This window comes from Falco punctatus, assembly GCF_963210335.1.
Source record: "Falco punctatus genome assembly, contig: scaffold_29, whole genome shotgun sequence".
In the NCBI taxonomy this organism is placed as follows: domain Eukaryota; kingdom Metazoa; phylum Chordata; class Aves; order Falconiformes; family Falconidae; genus Falco; species Falco punctatus.
In genome coordinates this window covers 918,764-937,231 of record NW_027660164.1, presented here as the reverse complement: position 1 = coordinate 937,231, position 18,468 = coordinate 918,764, and the positions used below count along the sequence as shown (strand labels likewise).

At 51.1% G+C, this 18,468-nt stretch overlaps 2 protein-coding genes across 3 annotated transcripts in view; both read left to right on the top strand.

Annotated features, from left to right (window-relative positions):
* The window catches only part of LOC308057735 (endoplasmic reticulum-Golgi intermediate compartment protein 3-like), a 255,789-nt gene that overhangs the window by 49,346 nt on the left and 187,975 nt on the right, over positions 1–18,468 (top strand). The window lies entirely within an intron of this gene.
* LOC308057734 (hydrocephalus-inducing protein homolog) lies at positions 719–17,243 on the top strand. 2 transcript variants are annotated; one of them, XM_080411793.1, is made up of 3 exons: positions 719–5,763; positions 9,171–9,305; positions 15,954–17,243. In XM_080411793.1, exons 2-3 carry the CDS (start codon positions 9,261–9,263, stop codon positions 16,155–16,157), a joined length of 249 nt encoding a protein of 82 aa, XP_080267919.1. In that variant the 5' UTR covers positions 719–5,763; positions 9,171–9,260; the 3' UTR covers positions 16,158–17,243. The 2 variants fall into 2 exon arrangements, with proteins under 2 accessions (XP_080267919.1, XP_080267918.1); XM_080411792.1 differs by lacking the exon at positions 719–5,763 and having other exon boundaries at positions 8,791–9,305.

The window sequence follows — 18,468 nt, the reverse complement described above, 5'->3', positions numbered from 1 at the left end:
GTCTTCTGTACGCAGAGGTGTATTGAAATGTCAGAATATGAGATGAATGGGAACTGGGGAGAGTCGACTGGAACAGCTTGTAGGTGCCTGCCAAGAAACCGTGAACTTTAGTAAAAGGTAATTCCGGCAGGGGGAGATCGCGACCACCGACTCACATACCACCTACCCAAATCGTACCCCAGACCCATTTCTAGACCTTTCTAAGCTTTACTGCGCAGAATCGGATATAGGAGGAGAGTATGTTAATGATCTACGGGAAATGTTATGATTATGCATGAATATTTAATGAATATGTATGAATAAGTTCTCTATATGGAATCTGATTTTGGGACCTGGTGTGCGTTGATCGTGAGAGGACTCGCTCACGCACCCGGCCGTTAATAAAGAAGTGTCTGCTTATCTACATCACATTGGTGTCGATAAGTTCTTCATTCCGGGATTTCGGTAACACTCTGTGTGTGAAGCCTGGCTCCAGCTGTGCTGCTTGCCTGCAGCAGGCAGGAGTCACTTCTGTGCCGAGCCGGGGAGGCTCTGGCATTGCTTCTGGGGTGGGGGAGCGGTGGGCAGGAGCACGTGGTGGCAGCCCTGTGAGTGCATCTGAGGCCAAGCATGAGAGCCCTGATGGGTCTCACCTTGACGTCTGTCTTGGAGTTCTGCCTTCTGAGGCAGGAAGCATCACCCAGCGTCCGGTTCCCTTTCTTTAGAGCACGTCTGTCTTGGAGCCTGGAGCGCACCGGGGTGTCATATCTGAGCTCTGCAGTTCCTGCTCAGGTTTGTGTCTGGACAACATGTGGGACACGTGTTGCAGTGAGCTGCCACAAGCTAGCTGGCTGGAGAGCCAGCTTTTATCTTCCCTGACCGGACTGTAAAGCTCCAGATAATGTATGCTGGTTTTCCAGCGGAGGGTTCCTGGTTCCCTGCCGAGCAGATGTGCTGATTTGGTTTGCTTGTGGCCGTGAGTCTCATGGGAAGCGTTTGTTTATGCCGTATGCTGCGCTGAAAATGCGTGAAGCTCCCTGGCAGCCGAGATGGCCTTGTAAGTTGGATGTCCTCGGCTGGTGTGTGTGTAGATGTGTGCACGGTTAATTGGAACAAGCTCATTAGGTGGCTACTCACCAGGTGCAACAACAGAGGACACCCCAAAGGCATTGTTGGAGCTGTGGCAAGACGGTGATTTGCCTGTTCTCTTTTGCGTTGATATGCTTGGGGTCCTCCCCAGGCAAGCAAAATAGGAATTAAGTTCTTGCTTTGTAAGTCAGCGTGGAGGTTTTTCTGTACTCCTTAAAGAAATGAGTAGCTTGTCTGCAGTGTCTGGATGAATTTACCTGAAGCTGGGATCTGTGAGTTTTTGCTTAATTTCGGGATGTCAAAAAGTGTTAGGGTAGTGCTGGGTCTTTCAAGTCCCATAAAATAAGAAGTGGGCAAATCCATCCGTCCCTTGGTCCAGTTAGCCAGGAAGGGAGGGGAAATGATTTCTAGTCCAAAGTAGTGCTTAGTAAGTGCTGTACAGACCTCTCTTTGATTTTTGTCGGTGCTTGAGACCCGCTTTCTGGGGGTGTTTTCTCCTCTTTCCCTTTCTTGCACCCGCACTTTTTGAGATGCAGATGGAGAGGTTGTCAGCAGGCTGGTGGTAGAAAAAGAACGGCCCATGGACCTGTTGACCCATGCAGCCTGCAGGATGAGGATGCTGGAGAAGAGCTGCCATGAGGATAGCCTATAAGTGGCCCTGCTTTCACATACGTTGCGTTTCTATTTGAGCTAATTGCTCATGCAGCTTGAATGGTTTCATGCTTTTCTTTCTGCTGTTACAGCTTCAAACGCCTGTAGGGAGCCTTGAGTTTGGGTGTTAATAAGTGAAAAAAGGGGCCCTCGTTCTCCGTGGAGAAAGGTTCTTGGTCACTGTGGCAATTTCATGCCTGGAGGGAGTCCTATTTGCTGGATCATTTTTGCAACTTAACCAAATTAGCTTTGAGAAACCATAGTTGATAATCAGAGTACTGAGCTCTGTGCTCCATTAGTTAAAACCATCACCAACCTCCTTGCAGAAAGGGTGGGCATTTGGTTTGCAAAGTAGGAGAGCCGTCTGATTTTGATGCTCGGGGCAGCAGCGATCCCCGGCTTTAAGGTTGTTCCTAATAATCTGAGCGCTTAGTAGGGTCAGGCGCAGAGTCGCATCGGGTCAGCTGCTTTTGCAAAATGAAGCAGTGAAGTGACATTTCCCTTTTGTTCCCACCGAAAAACTTTTGAAGAGTAATAAAGGACAGTTTGGGTATTAATCGAGATTTGGATAAAAATTCCAGTAAATAGTTCCAACACAGATGGAAGTTGGGGGGAGAAGGTGAGAAATGCCAGCAGGCTCTGATGTGTGCGAGTGGCTTGTGAAAGGCTGTTTTGGCTCAGGGAATGTTTGTTGTGGGGTTTTACTCCTATCAATCTTCACTCTTCTGCTTCAACATGGTCTAATGATGAGACAGGGTGGGGAGGCCGCCTGCTGTCCAGTTATGAAGGATGCTACAGCCTGGAGACACAGCTGTCTCCTTTGGGTCTGCCATGAAGGGGATTCTGGATTTTCAAAGTCCTGTTGTTGTTCCTTGCAGGTCAACTGAGGCATGGCCACTGGAAAGCCCTGCTCGTTCACAGGGTCCTCCAGGATGGTTGGTGGATTCCCGAGGCAAGTGGTAGTGCCTCGTAATCTGAAGCTAGCCAGAGGGACAGAGAAGCCTGCAACTGTAAGTACCTGCTGCGGCCAGGTAGGAGCTGTGTAAGGCTGGAAACTGCCCCCGCGTCCTTCCTCTACCTGCCCCTCCTGTTGTCTGGCCGCACTGTGAAGCTGGACACCACCTCCCCGTCTCTCTGCTGCCATGCTTCTGTCGGAGGTGGCGATCATGGTGCAGTAGGGGATGGACTGTGTGCTGCTTCAGGGCAAGCCCAGAGTCTGTCTGGATGTGCCACCGGAGCCAATTTAAGTGGACGTACCGGGCATTGCACCGGAATAGCTGAAGCGTGAGCGTGTGCTTCGTTCTGTCCCCTTTGTGTGGGCAGCAATGTTTTGTCACGTCGGGATGCTTGCCAGCGCTGCTCTGACCATACCCGCCCTCCAGGCAGCTGGGCATGTGGTGGGCTGCTCGAACTCTGCCCAAAGGCTTTGAGAGGCATGGCTGGTCCCAGATGGAACAGGTTCCAGAACAGTTGTTCTGTCCCGTATCCCGTGTGGAGCACAGACCCAGCGCTGCAGGCAGCAGCGGAGTCAGGGCAGTTCCTCCTTCCCATCCTCAGACGTCCTTTGCTGACCAGAGCTCACCTGACTGAAGGCGACCTGGCGCTGAGGCTCTGTCGAGGAGGTCTCTCTGCATACTTCTGTGGAGGGGTCTCGGAGGCCAGAACAGAGAAAACAAGTGCTAATTCAAAAGAGATAACTAAAACTTGGAGCCATTCCTCTCCACCTCGGTCTTGGCACAACACTGCTTCTCTGCTTTCCTCTGACTCACCCAGCAGTGACGTCTCCACGCGTGTGGTGGTTGTAAGCGTTGTGCAAGGATGGAGTTAGGGGGTTGCTGGTAACTCCTCCCGACCTTCTTCAAAGGTCACTGGCTCAATCCAGCAAATCTGAAGAGGAAACAAATGCCCGAAGAGCCAAATCCCCCAACATGTCACATCAAATCACAAAGGAGAAGCTAATGGGACAGAGCCACTTGGTTGGAGCATGTGTATTCCTCTCTCTATCATTAATTTACTGATGTTAAATATTTCAGCGGGTAATTATGGGACTTCCAGGACTATCCTAGTGGCTGTGATCACAAATTATTCATCAGTGGCTCTTGAACAAGAAAAGCCTTTCTGAATGAAGGCAGTTCTGTAGCTCTTGCTGGTGTTTTGCATTTCAGCTGACTCCCTCTGCCTTCCTGAAGGAGATGACTCTTAGCACCAAGCAGAGGCTGGCCAGCACTCGGGACATGCGGCGGCCCCAGATTACCCAGGTTCTCGACGTGAGCGAAGCCTCCCGTCAAAAGGTAGCCTTTTCTTGCCCTTTTCCTTGCTGTTTGACGTGACATTTGAAGTGGGCCTATGCTTGTGACAGGCTTGCCTCCAGCTTATCTAAATACTTTGGCGGCTAAGTCCTGTTGTCGTTTCAAACTGCTGCTGGTGGTGGTGGAGTTCCTTCTGCTGGGGGAAAGGTGAAACGTTTTCCCCCAGTGAGCTGTTGAAGTCCTGGCCTGCAGTAAGCCCATATAAAGCACCTCTGCTGAAGTTGGTGGCTTTTGCTGGAGATGAGCTTCTGTGGCTAAAGCATGATACTGGAGGAAGGCTGGGGCGGGACACAAGGATGCAAGCTTGCAATTTCCCACCCTCCTGCTGAAATAGGCAGCCCTTGGTTTGGTGTAGTCTCTGTCAAACGCTTGGGGTCGTCGGATGCCCTCAATGGTGGCTGCGTTGGCCTTTGGGGGCTGAGGGCCTACGGTAACTACTCAAGGTGTAGCTCAAGCAATTGCATGAATGCTTTGGGTTGGAACGACGAGTGGGACCCTTACGGGGTGTTAGATTTTGCAGGCTGCCAGGTACACAGGGGAATGGCGCTGGGCAGAGGGGAGCGGGTGTGCTTTATCTGGATCAGTGTTTGCTTACACGTATGTTGAAAGCTGCTCTTCTTACACATCTGCTTAGTATAACGCACGTTCCGAAGGGGTAGATGACGGAGGTAGGCTGTTGAGTGGAAAAGTGCCAGCAAGAGACCTGTAACAAATTGGTTGGGGATTGCCCTAGACAGCGCGTGAGGTTGGGAACGCCTCGGACGAGCACGCACAGAACTGGCCGGGTGCTGTGGCTCCTGGCTTCAGCACGACCCTGACTCCTGTGCAGAAGCAGGAGATGTGCCTGTGTCTTGTGAGTGCGAAGAGTTCAGCTGGAAGGGGGGAGACAAAGCAGGGAGGGATTTTCTCCAAGTAATGCCTCTGCGCTGTAAGCGTTTGCTGTTTCTGTGTGTCATCAGGCACGCTTCGGTGGTGGTACTAACTGACATGGCAATAATGGACTGCAATGAAGCATCCGTTGAAAGCTCATGGGAAAAGGAGATGCCAAGTCCAGCCTTACTCAAGTTGCGCAGTAGTGCTGGGGAAGGAGCTGAACCTTATCACCTCATCTGTTGCTTTCTTAACGGCGGTGTTCCTTTTTGGCCTGTCTTCTCTTCCTCATGGTTTCTAGGCTGTGTATCACAAAAGAGATTTGAGGATGGGTTGGACTTGGTCACTGTCTCAGGGTAAAGATAATCCCCAGACTGTTTCCCATGGAGTCTCCTGTAAATTCTTGGCTTTCACTTGCTGCACGAGTGCTTACGGCTCTCGCAGTAAGTGCTCTGGAGCTGTGTGACTGTTAGCCCAGCGCCCTGCCGGAGGTAAGCGCTGCCTTGCCTTTTGGAGCAGGAAACCTGGAGAAACAGCCAGCAAAAGAGCTGCTCGCTTGAGCCTGCTCGGTGTGGCCCAGAAACTTTTGATCTGCTCAGAGCACAGGTGGGTGAGCTGCCGTTCCCCTGGCGTGAGCTGGGCAGGCGTACTCACCGGGAGACTGTACTTCACTGGGGACTGATGTAGTATTCTCTGATTGATGAATCTTTCTCCCAGCGGCTGAAACTCTGTTTTGCATCTGCAGTTCTCGGCACCTTCCCCGAAACAGCACTCGTTCCAGCCTTTCCCGTCAGAGGTGGTATTCCAGAGCTACGTCCCCTACGAGGTCTATGAAGTGCCACTGATTCTGAGGAACGAGGACAAGGTAAGTGCTGGGATGTGGAAGTTTAACCCTGTGCTGGAACTGGAGAGCAGTGTTGTCCGCGCGGTGCACAGCACAGCCAGTCACCTGCTGCAGCACAGCGCATCCGGAGTAAAAGGTCTCGCCACCTTTATTTTGCAAGATGGTGGAAATCTTGCCATGCTGAGGTTTCTTGCCCTGCTTTTGGCTGTGTGTTGGTAGTACCTAGCTGAAAGGAGCTTTTCTAGTCAGCACCTTTCCCCGTGGAAGCCCTGCACGGCTGGGAATGTTGAGGGCTGTACAGTTCTTCCCTGCCCTTGTGCTTTCCCTCGAGTGTGCACCGCGTCCTGGTGGCTCCGTGGTTAATCTTGGTTTCCACAGGGCACCTCTGCCTCTGGGTGAGCTGCACAGAGAGCTGAACGGGCTGTCAGAGCTCGGGGTGGGGTCTTCTCCACTTTATGCTGGAGTAAGTTATAATTAGTGGTAACAGCGTTTCAGGAAAGGTGTTTTGAAACAGCAGTGGAAACAGACTGATGTAGCAGAAGCAGTGGGAGGCCTTTAGGTGCCGCTTCAGGCTCCTGCTAAGCTTAATTGGGTTCTGCTCAGGTTTTTCTGAGGCAACGTGATGCTCTGTTTTCCCTTTGGAGAGCCACAGCACGTTCAGAGTCAAGTGCCCTCGGAGGTCTCCCCCTTTGCTTGAAAAACCTGATCATTTTGAGATTTCCCAAGAAAGTTGCAAATGGAAAAGTTGGAAAATGTCAGCAGTTTTGTTCCACTGTAAAGAGGGAAGTTGAGACCTTTTGAATTTCAGTTGGGGAAATATTTGCTGGAATGAGGCATGTGCCAAGAGCAAGCTGGTGGGAAAAGGCAGAGGGAGGAAAGGAGCTGAGCTCGGTGTTCTCTCCCTGCACACTTTCCTACACGCAAGGGTTTCTCTTGATCTGTAGCAGTAAGTGCACTGGCAGCAGAGAAAGGTCAGGAAGAGAGGTGTAATTAAGGGTACTCTTCTGTAATGAAGAGTAAGAGGTATGCGTGAGGGGAGGGTGGGATGGGAAGATGGAAGTGTGCGCAAGAGCCGGTGAATTCCCCCCAGATTTCCAGATCTACCTGCTGGGGGGGACAAACAGGTGGACAACAAAAAAAAGCTGCCAAGGTGTATTGCGGGTGGAAGGACAGCGGGAGAAGTCCAAGAATCTCCTGAGAGAACAGGTTTTGACAGGGATGTGGGCGAAAAGGGAAGACCCTTTGGCTAGGAAGGATGCGTGTGTGGTCCCTCAGTTATTCCTGGAGAGTACTGCACCATTCCTGGTCTGGCATTTAACTTGGGAACGTGGATAAGATGTGGCATGGGTGCCTGCACCCAGGGAATGCCACTGGTGTGGTCTACACTGGGTTTTGGGCACCCCTTGCTGTAGGTATCTTCTTCCCCAATTAAAATGTGCCTCAGTTTCTCTCTTCCTACTCTCTGCTTCGTTCCCACTGAGTCTTTTGGCTTCAGCTGCTCCATTATCCATGCAGCACTTCAAAATGGTTATCTTTGCCAAGTACCAGCCAACAGGCAAACAGTTGATCTGCTCTGTTCATGCTTCCTCGGGTGGAAAAGAACATCTGCATAACATTTCTGCCCTTCCCAGTAAGGAATAATAAACTTGTCCAGCTGCGCCTTGGGATTTACGTGCCCTGTAAAGGGGGAGGCAATGTGTGAATGTGGGTTTTTTTCCAAACCGAACTAGTTTTGAAGCCGGTAAGACCTCAACCATTGGAGAGCGTGGGTGTAAAAGTAAGATCAGCTCTAAGGAAAATCCTTGGTATGTTCTAAATACAGAAAGGTAGAGATGATAATCCTGAGAGAGTGTTCTATTCTAATTTTGTTGGCTTTTGGCGATGTCCTGGAGAAGAGCAGAGCAGTGTTGTGCTCTGTCTCAGAGTTTTCGCGCTGGTTTCCCAGATTCTTCTGAATCTTATACTGCACGGCAGCCTGAAGTTGTTTGCCCCCTAAAAATCCAGCTGACAGCAAAATATATTCCAAATAGAGGCTCTGTAATCGTGCAACTACAGAAGTGCTTCGCTATATACTTACTGCTCTTACCTGTGTTGTACAATTGCTTTTCTGTCTTCAGGCTGTTCCTCAGCACCCTCAGGTGTTCCGGGTGGCTTTTGCTGAAGGTCTTAGCCACACGTGCTCCTCTCCTAAGGGACTTGGTGACCAAACTGCTTGCGTGCACTGTGAAACTGGCTCCTGGAACCCGCTGCCCCAGGACCCTGCTGGGTTCCAAGGGCGTTTGGAGAGTTCAGGACTGCCTTGGCCACGGGTTACCAGGCTCGGGTGGGTGGTGCAGAACGAGCCTCCATTTTTTCCAAGCCTCCTGTGGGTTTGTTGTTTGTCAGTGAAGCTGCCCGTCAGTCCAAATCACCTGCTTTAGACGTTGAGATTTGGTGCTCAGGCGTCGCTCTCAATGTGCTTGAGAAATGCCTGTGTGCTGTCTGTGTGCTGGTGGTGTCCCAGAGGGCAGAACCGTGCAGCAGGGTGCCTGCAGGGACTGCTGGGGGTGGGCAGGGGTCCCCAGGGATCTGGCTTGCCTGCGCTGGCAGCTGCCTGGCTACGGTCACAGGCAGCAGGAGCCTCCAGAGAGCAGAGGTTGGCTTTTAAAACCGAGACTCCAGCGCCAGTCAGTGCCGGTCATGTATCTCGAGGCAGAAGATGCCTTTGGAGCCCATAGTTGATAGGCACAGCCTGGGGGGGGGGGTCGCCTGGCTTTCCATCACTTTGTCAAGTTGCTGGCTCTCATCCTCTGCATCAGCCTTTCCTTGTAGCGTATTGTGCTTCTCCCTTGCTTCTTTACAGCTCCCTGTGAATTTTCCTAGCCATCCTCAGTTTGTGGGGTTGTCTCTTTGTCTTCCCGTGGTCCTCCTTTTGCTCTTCAGGCCTGCTTTTATTCCCAGTGAGGCCACAGTATGTGTGGTCTCCTCCTCTTGCCAGTCTGCCCGCATGACTGTAGCATCGCAGCTTGAGTGCCCCACTCAAACGCAGCACGTTAAAGTGCATTTCTTCCTTCCCCCAAGATTAACGCGTACTGTTTGGCCTTCAGATAACACAGTCCCCTTCTAGGGGCATGACTGCCTGGATGTGTACGGGCAGAAGCCGGCAGGTTCTTTGGGCTTGTTGAATACACGGGTGGCTTGATTCAGATATTATATCTCGGTGCTGCTGGTGTCTTCCCTGCTTGGCCCTTCCTTCATTGCCCTGCTGCCTCTGGCTGTGAGCTGTTTTGCCCAGGCAGAAGGGATTAATGTTGACTCTTGTGTATTATGTGCACGTACCTCCAGAGCTAAAAGTGCTTTGGAAAGGTGGTTAAGGAAGGCTATCGGCAGGTCTCTTCTCCTCCTGTTTCCACGAGCTGCAAAATCATACTTTCTTACCTTTTCTGCAGGTTCCTCAGCTGCTGAAGGTCACCTTGGAGAGGTCACCTTATTTCAAGTTGATCAGCCACCATGCCGTGTGCCGCAAAGTACCGCCTGGCATGCTTGTGACTTTCCACATCGTTTTCACCCCCAATGAGAACAAGGTGAGACTGGAGGTCCCAAGAGACAGGTGCCTTCAGCGGGAGGCGAAGCTGCGGGGCTGGGTTCAGAACGGGGCGTCTGCTGTGGGTTTTGCGGCACTGCTAATATCTGTCCGTTGCTGTATGGTTATGGGTTTGCTCTGATAATTATAAATACAAAAGCCTATTTAAAATTGACCTGTTGTTTGGAGGACGCGAAGTTGAGCCTGATCAGAGTGAGGACCACCACCTTTGAAAACTGGAGTCACTGGAATGTGTATCACGTTGGACACAGCAGTGAGACAGCGGAACGTTCTGTCTGAAGCCGGCACTTTCCTTGCGCACTGGTTATAACCCGTGCCGTGCTGCAAGGTTTGCTCTAGGCTGTGGTCAGGCAGCCTGGCTGGCAGCACCATGCGATGCCACCGCAGCAGGGACTGACGGGCTGTGCGTTCCCTCCCTGTGCTTTCCTGGGCATTTGCAGGGGAAGGTGCACGTGTGACAGTAGGAAAATGGCCAGGAGGAGTGTTGATGTTTAGCCATCCCACCTCTCTACTCAGTGTTAGGGGCTTAATTATGATGGAAAAGACTAGAGGAGTGAATAGATGCAGAGAGCTTTCCTCTTTCCCATCTGGCAACCAGTTCCCTTCCTCACCCTGGGCTGGAGCGAAGGTGATGCTTTTTCATACCCTCTGTGTTCCAGCCTTGCCGCTGTGCTGCCCCTGAGGATACTTGCCTGCCTGTGCTCCAGCTGTGATTCTAGGGGAGAAGATGCGCTGTGCTCGTGGCGGGGAGCCAGCCTGGCACAGCCGCACTGAGCTCTAGATGTCTTTAATCAGCAGGGGGTCGGTGTGCTGCAGATGACAGAGACATCTGGAGCACACCCAGGCATTGAAGGGGCAGGTAGAATCTGCAGGCAGACACTTACCCCGGAGCCTTTGGGCAGTCACGCTGGTGTGGCTGTGCCTGCGCGCATGTGGCTGTGGCTGCTGTGTCAGCTGGCACCTATTCCCTGCCCCGTGTGCCATGCTTTTGCTTGCAGGTTGGAACATCGGTGCTGTGGCTCTGGCAAGCCTTGCACTGTGCCGTGATGTGAAGGGGTGACAGTGTTGTCTGGAGGCTTGTTAATGCAGAAGGGTTTAGCACATGGCATGGAAGGGAGGAAGCATCGCAGGGGAATACAGACAGGCTGACTCTTTCCAGCAGCACTCTGCTACCTCTTGGCAGGGTTCTTTGTGTGACTGTGTGGGCGAGGCGAGGTTAGGGGATAGCTCTGAGCCAGCTGATGCTTCTGCGCCAGGCCAGAGGCGCAGGATCCCTTTGGGCACAGCTGTTCTCTCATCTTGTGTTCGCTGCTTAGATTTAGTTTAATGCCCTGTCCTATCCTCAAACAGCGTGGCTGTAGCAAAGTAAAGAGGAAATGCCCTGCGGTCCCTGGCTCCCTGAGCTTGTGAAATGATCTGTTGCTTTGGGGAGGGACTGAGAAATGGTTTTATGTCATTCGTATGGAAGGTAAAAATGATGTTGGCCTAGGGCAGTTCTCCACACTGCCCAAGTGACATAAGAGCTTAACCTCACCGAGGTGGGCTTTGCAGAGGACGCTGTTTCCTTTAAAATGCGATTTATTAGTATGAATTAGCATTCATTTTGGGTGTGGAAGTAAATTGGTTCCCATGAAGGGCAAATTGCTGCTCTTCAACTACAGAGAAGCAACAGAGCAACAGATGAACATCACCCCAAATAGAAGTAGCGTGAGAGAACCCCCAGGAGCACTCACGTCCAGTACTTTGTCCCTTGTCTTGCCCTTGAACTGGTGAGTGTGTGGCATTAGGGAGCTGTGCCAGCAAGGTCCTCTGCACAGCTTCAGCGACACCACGGCGGTTTCTGCCGAACTGGGTTTTGTGCTCCTTGCAGGGCATTGGGAGAGGGATGCGTGCTGCTCAGTGAGGAGCACATGGGGATTGTACAGCAGAACCAGAATTTTGTACAAACGGAATGTTTTGGCTCATACGTGATGGAGTGTGAGTCAGCGAAGTGCCAGAGTGCTGTAGCTGAGCTAGAAATGCATCCACAGCGTGGTCAGGAGGCACAGAGCACCTTGCAAAGCCCTTGGCCAAGAGGCAGGCTTTGGGAAATGGTTCTGTAAAGCCACCTGCGCTGGGCTTGCAGTTGCTTGACTGCAGAGTATCTGTGTTAGTTGTGGAAGGCTCAGGAGTGCTGCCTTTGAACAACCCCTACATCCCTGATGCTGCACGATCCACAGGGACTGTGGGTAACCCAGTGAACTGGGATGCGGGTCTTCCTGATGGGGAGTTGGTTTGTATAATTCTCTTGCTTTGAATCTGTTCTTCCCTGGGGTAAGTCTGCCTTCAGTGAAGTCACTCCTGATTCAAAGGAGTACAGTTGTGGCCAAGCCGTAAGTACTAGGGCCATGTGAGCTGTTGGTGGGTGAAATGCTGTGTGCCACGTAGCCCTTTCTTGGAAAATGAACAGTTCCCTGCTGTCTGGCAGTCATTTGGGAATGTGCCACGTGATTGGACTGTCAGAAAATAAATAAACAGCTGATGTGTCTGTTGGTTTATTGGCACTTGTGTTATAAATGAACTGCTAATTTTTCTGCTGGGCAGCGTTTCCACTTAGTTACTCTTGCTGCTTCTGATTTGCACTTTTCTGTTTTGTGGCTCCAGTTGTACAGCGTGGGTGTTCTTGTGCCAGCCCACATTCCTGCGTGTCCTTGCATTATGGTCTGACAGTCTCTGCTGAACTGGGAACCATTGTGGCACTGACTGGCAGATTAACAACAGAGAGAAACACTTCCATTTGTGTGTCCTTCAGGCTTATTAATAGTTTATTGTAAAGGAAGAAGGAAGGAAGAAGCATATAAAACCAGCACAGCTTATTCTGTGTTGTCCTCTTGCTCTTTTCACTGTAGCCATACATTATTTTCCGGCAATGCCAGCTCAGTCTGTGAGGTTTGTGAAATTCATTACTGGTGCTCGGTGGAGACTGAATTAATGCACATTGATTAATATGAAATACGACAGGACAGCGAGTTACTGCATTGGTGAAATGAAGTCCTTTACAATTCAGCGCAGCCCTGTTAGATGCTTTGTAGCGCCCAGAAGCTATTCCAAGTATACTTTCCAGATGGCTCGTGTGGGGAGGAAAGGGGCAGAAGACCAAGGCAAATGGCCCGGTGCCAAACGAACCTGGAGCTAAGCGACTCATTTCAGAGTGCTGCGAACCGGCAGCTGAGGGGGGCAGGCGCAGGGGCACCCCCTTCTCCTGCGACTGGATCTTCATCCTCCGGTCCCTCCTCTCTTGTCATGGCCCTTGTTTTCCAGCCTTTGATATCAGGGTTTCAGCGGGAGCTTTCCCTGCTTGGCTTGCCGTGTGACCTCATGCTACAAGGATCTTTTCTGTGCAAGTCGTCTGCTGCAAGGAATTCAGTGCAGGATTTAGGATGGGTTATGCAGGAAATCTGACATCCGAGTGTGGTGTTGTGGGCAGCTAAGGTTGATATCGCTGTGGCAGTATTACCGTTAGCCCCTGAGTTTGCAGAGAGCCTGAAACAACATCAGAGATGAGCAGCTGCTTCAGTTCCAGCGGGTGCCAGTTCAGATGCCAGTGGTGATACCTGGAAGGCCGGAGCTTGTAACTTCCTGCTTGTCACAGGGGTGTGAGAGAAGGGGAACCATCGTACAACTGTCTGTCATCCTTGCAATGGAGAGGGGAGTTGTATGAAGGATGAAGTCATGTTTTCATGAAAATCTGTAGCCTGAAGCTGTGTCTAAACACAACAAACTTTAGAGCGTAGATGGGTTGCAGCCCCTCTGTCATCCAGGCATGTCTATTTAGAAACCTGGTCTTAAACAGTCTGCTAAGGGTTTGCAGTTGCGAAGCAGAACGAGATTTTGAACTGGTCTCAACAGTTGCCCAGGCTGTAAGCAAGCATGTAGCAGAGGTAGTGTCCCGGTAGCACGAGGCAGTGCTGCAGGGGAGACTGCAACCCGTTCCCCCCCAGGGGGGCAATTCAGCTTTCAAAAGCTTAAGGGACCATGGGTCCACAGCGACACAAGCAGCCAGCTTCTGCCTAGCACCCCTCTGCCTTGGCTTTCCCCCTGTTCGGGCTGATGCTGCATTCAGCCTGGTGCAAGGTCCCACTTTGGTGGGGTGGTAGAGCGTGGCTGAAGGGTCAGCCCGCTCTGAAGGGCTGAGTCAAGCCTTGCACGGGATGCCATGTCCCACGGTGTCCCTGGAGAGGGGGCTTGGAGCATAATGTGCATCTGCAGGAATGGCGAGAGGCAGCTTTCTCTCCCAAGCTCGTGGTTGTCTCTGTGAAACCAAACCCTTGCTGCTTTAGCCTTGCCCTCAGGTCCCTGGAGAAAGAATTCCCTTTCCTTGTTCGTTGCTGTGCAGGTGGTCCCTGTGCCCCTCACCAGCAAGGGAGCTGGGAAGGCTGCCAGTGCTTGCTTTTGGGGGGGAATTATTTCTTGGGCTGTTAATTGCATTGCTGTTGATCCATTTGCTCCTTAGCAATGACAACGACTGACAATTACTTCCTTTTACTTCCCTCAAATACCTCCAATTGTTGAAGTTCCTTTTTTTTTTTATCTCCCTGCTGATCTGTACTTGCATCCTCCTCTGTCTACCTGGCATCTGGAAGAGAGAGATAAGTAAATATGGCATGCCAAGACTGACTAAGGCAGGTAGCTTTCAATTGGACTTGCCTTTGTTACAGTAGTGTGGCCGAAATAACAACAACAGCAAAAGCAAATGGCACTCTCCATTTGCTAATGCAGTTTCTGAGCATCTGAACAGTCTGGGAGGTGAAGTACCCGGGAGATAATGGGTGCTTTAAAGTCATATGGGCTGCCCATAGCTTTTATTTTAGAGGGCTTGGGCTGCAAGATTGAGTACAAATTTGCTAATTCACAAAGACTTGCTGAAGATGAAACCCTTGCCTGCAATATGATGTTAAATCCTGCAGGTTGCTTGCTGCAGTTCCCTTGCTAGTATTTTACCTTCCAAATAGGAGAAGCAAAAGCCCTTGTGCAGTTTGTAGGGTGACTGTTTGAGATGTCTAGAAAAAGAGATCCTTCTTTATTCTTTGTGCCTTGGATGGGGCAGCATCTGTTTTGGCAACCTTAGCGGTGGGCGAGGCGCTGGGTGGTGGGTGAGGCGCTGGGTGTCAGCTGTTGTGTTGGAGCACTGGGTACGTGTCTGTGCCTGGGCTGGCTGCCTTAGGGCCCTTCCAGGAGGGGATGGGAGCAGGAAATCCCAGCCGTGGAGGAATCCAGATCAGTTCTGCTGAAGGGAGTTTGCTGCTGTGTGCGGTTCCTAAATCAAAGCGCTTCCTGCTTCAACAATTACAAGAATATCAAATGAGTTAAAAGCACCGGGGCAAAAATCAGGGCAGCCAGTGACTGATGAGAAGCAGAGCTTTGATCAGCTCATCAACAAGAGCGCTGCTGGGGGTAATGGCTCCTGGCCCTGGGGCAACAGTTTCCTCACTGATTTCAATGGGGGCAAGGTGGTACTTGCAGCGCAGCCAGCGGTGCCTGCCTTCCATCTGGGGTCTGATCTGCTCATCTCTACAGTAAAATGCTTTTGGTAATTTGATTTGCCTTCCTGCTGCTAAACGCCAGGCAGCCGGGATGGGGGGGGATTGCCTGGCTCTGTTCTGCAGAAGGCAGTGGCTGGGACTGCACAGCCGGCTTTGCTCTGGTGGGGTGTCTGAGTGTCCCCCGTGTGCAGCTCCCGATGCCGCCTGCCTGGGGTGGGTGTGCTAACCAGGCACCCTGTCACTTACTCCTCTAGAACAGACCTTACAGAGGGGTGTGATTAAGGCATCAGCCCGAGCTGTCTCTGTGTCCCCTGGGGCTGGGGTGAGATGTAAAGGGAAACTGAGATTAGGCAGAGAAGAACTCTCTTGAATTGCAGTGCAGAGCTGGCGTAGGCTGCTGAGGGCAGGGCTGGAGTTGTTAGTGCTTTGAAGTACCTGTGAAACATCTGGAGGGACACTTTGGGTGCAGAGCTGAGCCGGTTCTGGTGTGGGGAGATGGGTCAGATGGCTTTTGAAGGGTGCGTGTCCCCAGCCTTGGCCCTGTAAGGCTGTGGGAGGGGGTGAGAAATACAGCTGTACCCTACACTCGCCTGGCATCGCAGCAATTACCGTGTCCAGCTTGTGAAGCATTTCCCCAGCGACTGACCGTTGCTCACGTATGTGGTGAAGTCCTTTTGAAAGTGTACCTGAGCATCGCCTGCCGAGCTTCAACGAGGTCGCCGCGTTGCTGGCGTTGGAGTTAGTGCTGTGGCACAGCTGGGTTCTCAGTGGTGCTTCCAATAGTCTGCGGTGGCGATCGAAGCAGGTTCCATTAGTGCTGTGATCCCTTGCGTGAAGCGACTCTGTTTTGGTGCCTCGGAATCAAAGCATCAGGTAATTGTGGTGCTGCCAGCTTGCTGCGAAAGCAGGTGAATCAGTGAGCTTGTTTCTTCTTTGCAAGTTAACGACCCTGTGCAAGTCATGCTACTGGAATGAAAGGTCATGAAGGTAAAAGGTACTGTTGCGTTACTGAATGATACTGCTACAGTCCTAGAAAACAGCAGTTTTTCTTCTGCTGTGGGAATGGTGCTAAAAGCATTGTGCTGAGATTGTTTCTTTCCCTGCAGGATTATTTCCACGAGCTCATCTGCATCACAGAAAGGGAGAAGTTTGTTGTGCCTATCCGAGCTATAGGTGCCCAAGCTATCCTGGACTTCCCCGACCAGGTGAACTTCTCAGCCTGTCCCGTCAAGTACAGCACCCAGAAAACGCTGCTGGTTCGCAACGTTGGTAACCAGGTGGCCCGCTACTGCATCAGCACGCAGAGGTAGGGAGCTCATCTCTTTTTGCGCAAAACACTGTGGTGTGATAATATAGTTGGGAAACAGCGACAAAAAGGAACCAGAGCATGTGAGCTGCCATGCTGCTGCCGTGGCTGGAGATGGGCAGGGCATGTGGGGTTTGCTGTTGATTATAGTGTTTGAAGCATGGTGCAACCTCTGCTTAAACTCTGCAAGCTGCAGAGTGGAGTTTTATAGTGCAACGGTGTCTTCAGTGCACAGTCGTGCAAGGCTGATTCTGTTAGACTGAAAGAGCAATTGTAAGAAGGCAGCTGGACTGCCCTTGGGCTGTGGAAGATCCTGCGCGGCAGACGACAGCTCTAGGAGCTCAGTTCCTGCAGACCAAGGGCAGTGTTAAGAAATGGGCAAGCTCTGAGCTGGTGGAAGAGACATTTAAGAATTTATCAGCAGTTTGTCTAGAGTAGCGAGTGCAATCAGAGATGATAGATCAAAGCAATTGGTATTGAGACCCTGACAAAAACCCTGTGGGGTCCAGAACCTGGTTTTCCAGTAGGTTTGATCTGGTCCCTGGGATCCAATATTCTTCATTAGAATGAGCTCTTAAGTGGAGATGAGCTGGCAGCGGCTTCAAAGCTGCACTACAGCCCCAAAGAGGAATGCCTTACAGCGGGGGCACAGGCCAAAGATGCAGCAAATACCTGGTGCGTGGGTTGGGAGCCTCTTTTAGAGCTTTGTCTCTCTCAGATCTCCTGGAAAGTGCTCTAGCACTTTGTAGTAGCTACCGGCAACCTCCTTGATCTTCAGTACCTTCTGAAATGGGTATGTGGCCCTGTTGGCCAAATATACGCGTTCCTTGGGAGGCCCCAAGCACGTGGTATTTGGGCAGTCTCCTGGTCAAGCGCCCGATGTGTGCTGTGTCGTGGACAGCCTGTACTGTTCCTGTTGGTCTGAGAAGACAGTCACTGGTTTTCCAGTTTGCTGAACTGGAGAGGGTAGTGCCTTTTTGACACTGCACCTGCAAGGAAACCAGTTCAGCTGGCTGGTAGTTAGCTCCGAGTTGCTTGGTCCCAGAGGTCTTGGTGCAGGAGCTGAGGTCCAGAACGCAGCAAAGACCGTCTGCCTTAGTGCACCTGAGTTGCTTCAGTTTCTTCCCCAGGAAAACAGGGGTCAAGAGAAGGCTCTTTGCTCTTTCTCCTGGGAAGTGTGAAGGTCCAAGAGGCTCCTACCAAAGCCTGGCAAGGCTGTTGAAGCAGGCTTCCAGGATGCTATTCAAGCAGGCTGCTGCTTGTCACTGTGGAAATACGTAGGCAGGACCTTGTAAATCCCTGTGCAGCTTCCCTCTGGGATTTCCAGATCTAGTCGTCACCACCAAAACAGATACCCAGTCGTGTCTGGCATCTCTTGGCAACGTCCTTGCCAACTGTTCCGTTGAGTGATCCAGCGTGTGTTGAATCCTGCTTGATACGGATTTTATGCTGAACTTCAACAATTAAATTTTTCAGTCCTGATTTGCAACAGAGAGATGGGAAGTGTTACAAAAGTTTCATACGACACACAAAAAAGTAGAATTCTGAATAACTGGATTGTGTGTGTCTGCAGAGATCAAAAGCTGGTAAGATTTCCCATGTCAGCTGAAGGCATCAGTCATCTCTTCCATTTCATTACAAATTTTTGAAAGCCAGTTTGAAATTTCAAACTGATGATTTAAATCTTTGAGTATAAGCAGTGTTTTATTCTAATTAGGTCACACCCACTTTCCTTCAGATTTCTTTTTAAATACTCTGAAGTTCCTGTGTTTCTGCTGTTTTTATTTTTTTTGCTTTAAGTGTTCAGCAAAATGTCATAATGAATTCTTCATTGGGAACTTTCTTAGAGGCTGAGTTCCTCCAGTGCCTGTCTGTCTACCATCTGTTTGCATATATGCACAGATGTATAGGAAATATGAGAAATTTGGGGGCTATGTGAAATGGAATCGGGCTGATGGAGAAGAGAAACTCAGAATAACTTTGGAAGGGACCTCTGGAGATCATCTGAGCAAACACGGCGCTCAAAGCAAGACCAATGTCAGAGTTTGATCGGGTGTGCACACAACACGAGAAGTAAGATCAGGTAATACCAGCCTTGCTCTGTCCTCCTCCAGGCTGTGCAAAGCCCTTTATCCCAGCATCTCCCTGTATGTCCTGTGCCGCAGCCTCTAAGCTCCCCTTCCGTAGAAAGGCTTTTGTGCCCACCAGCCTGTACTGCCAGGGATTCTTCCACCCCAAATACAGGTGTTTGCATTTCCTGTCCCTCGGCTGCATGCAGTTCTGCTGTGTCCCAGTGAATGGCAGCCCAGCCCTCC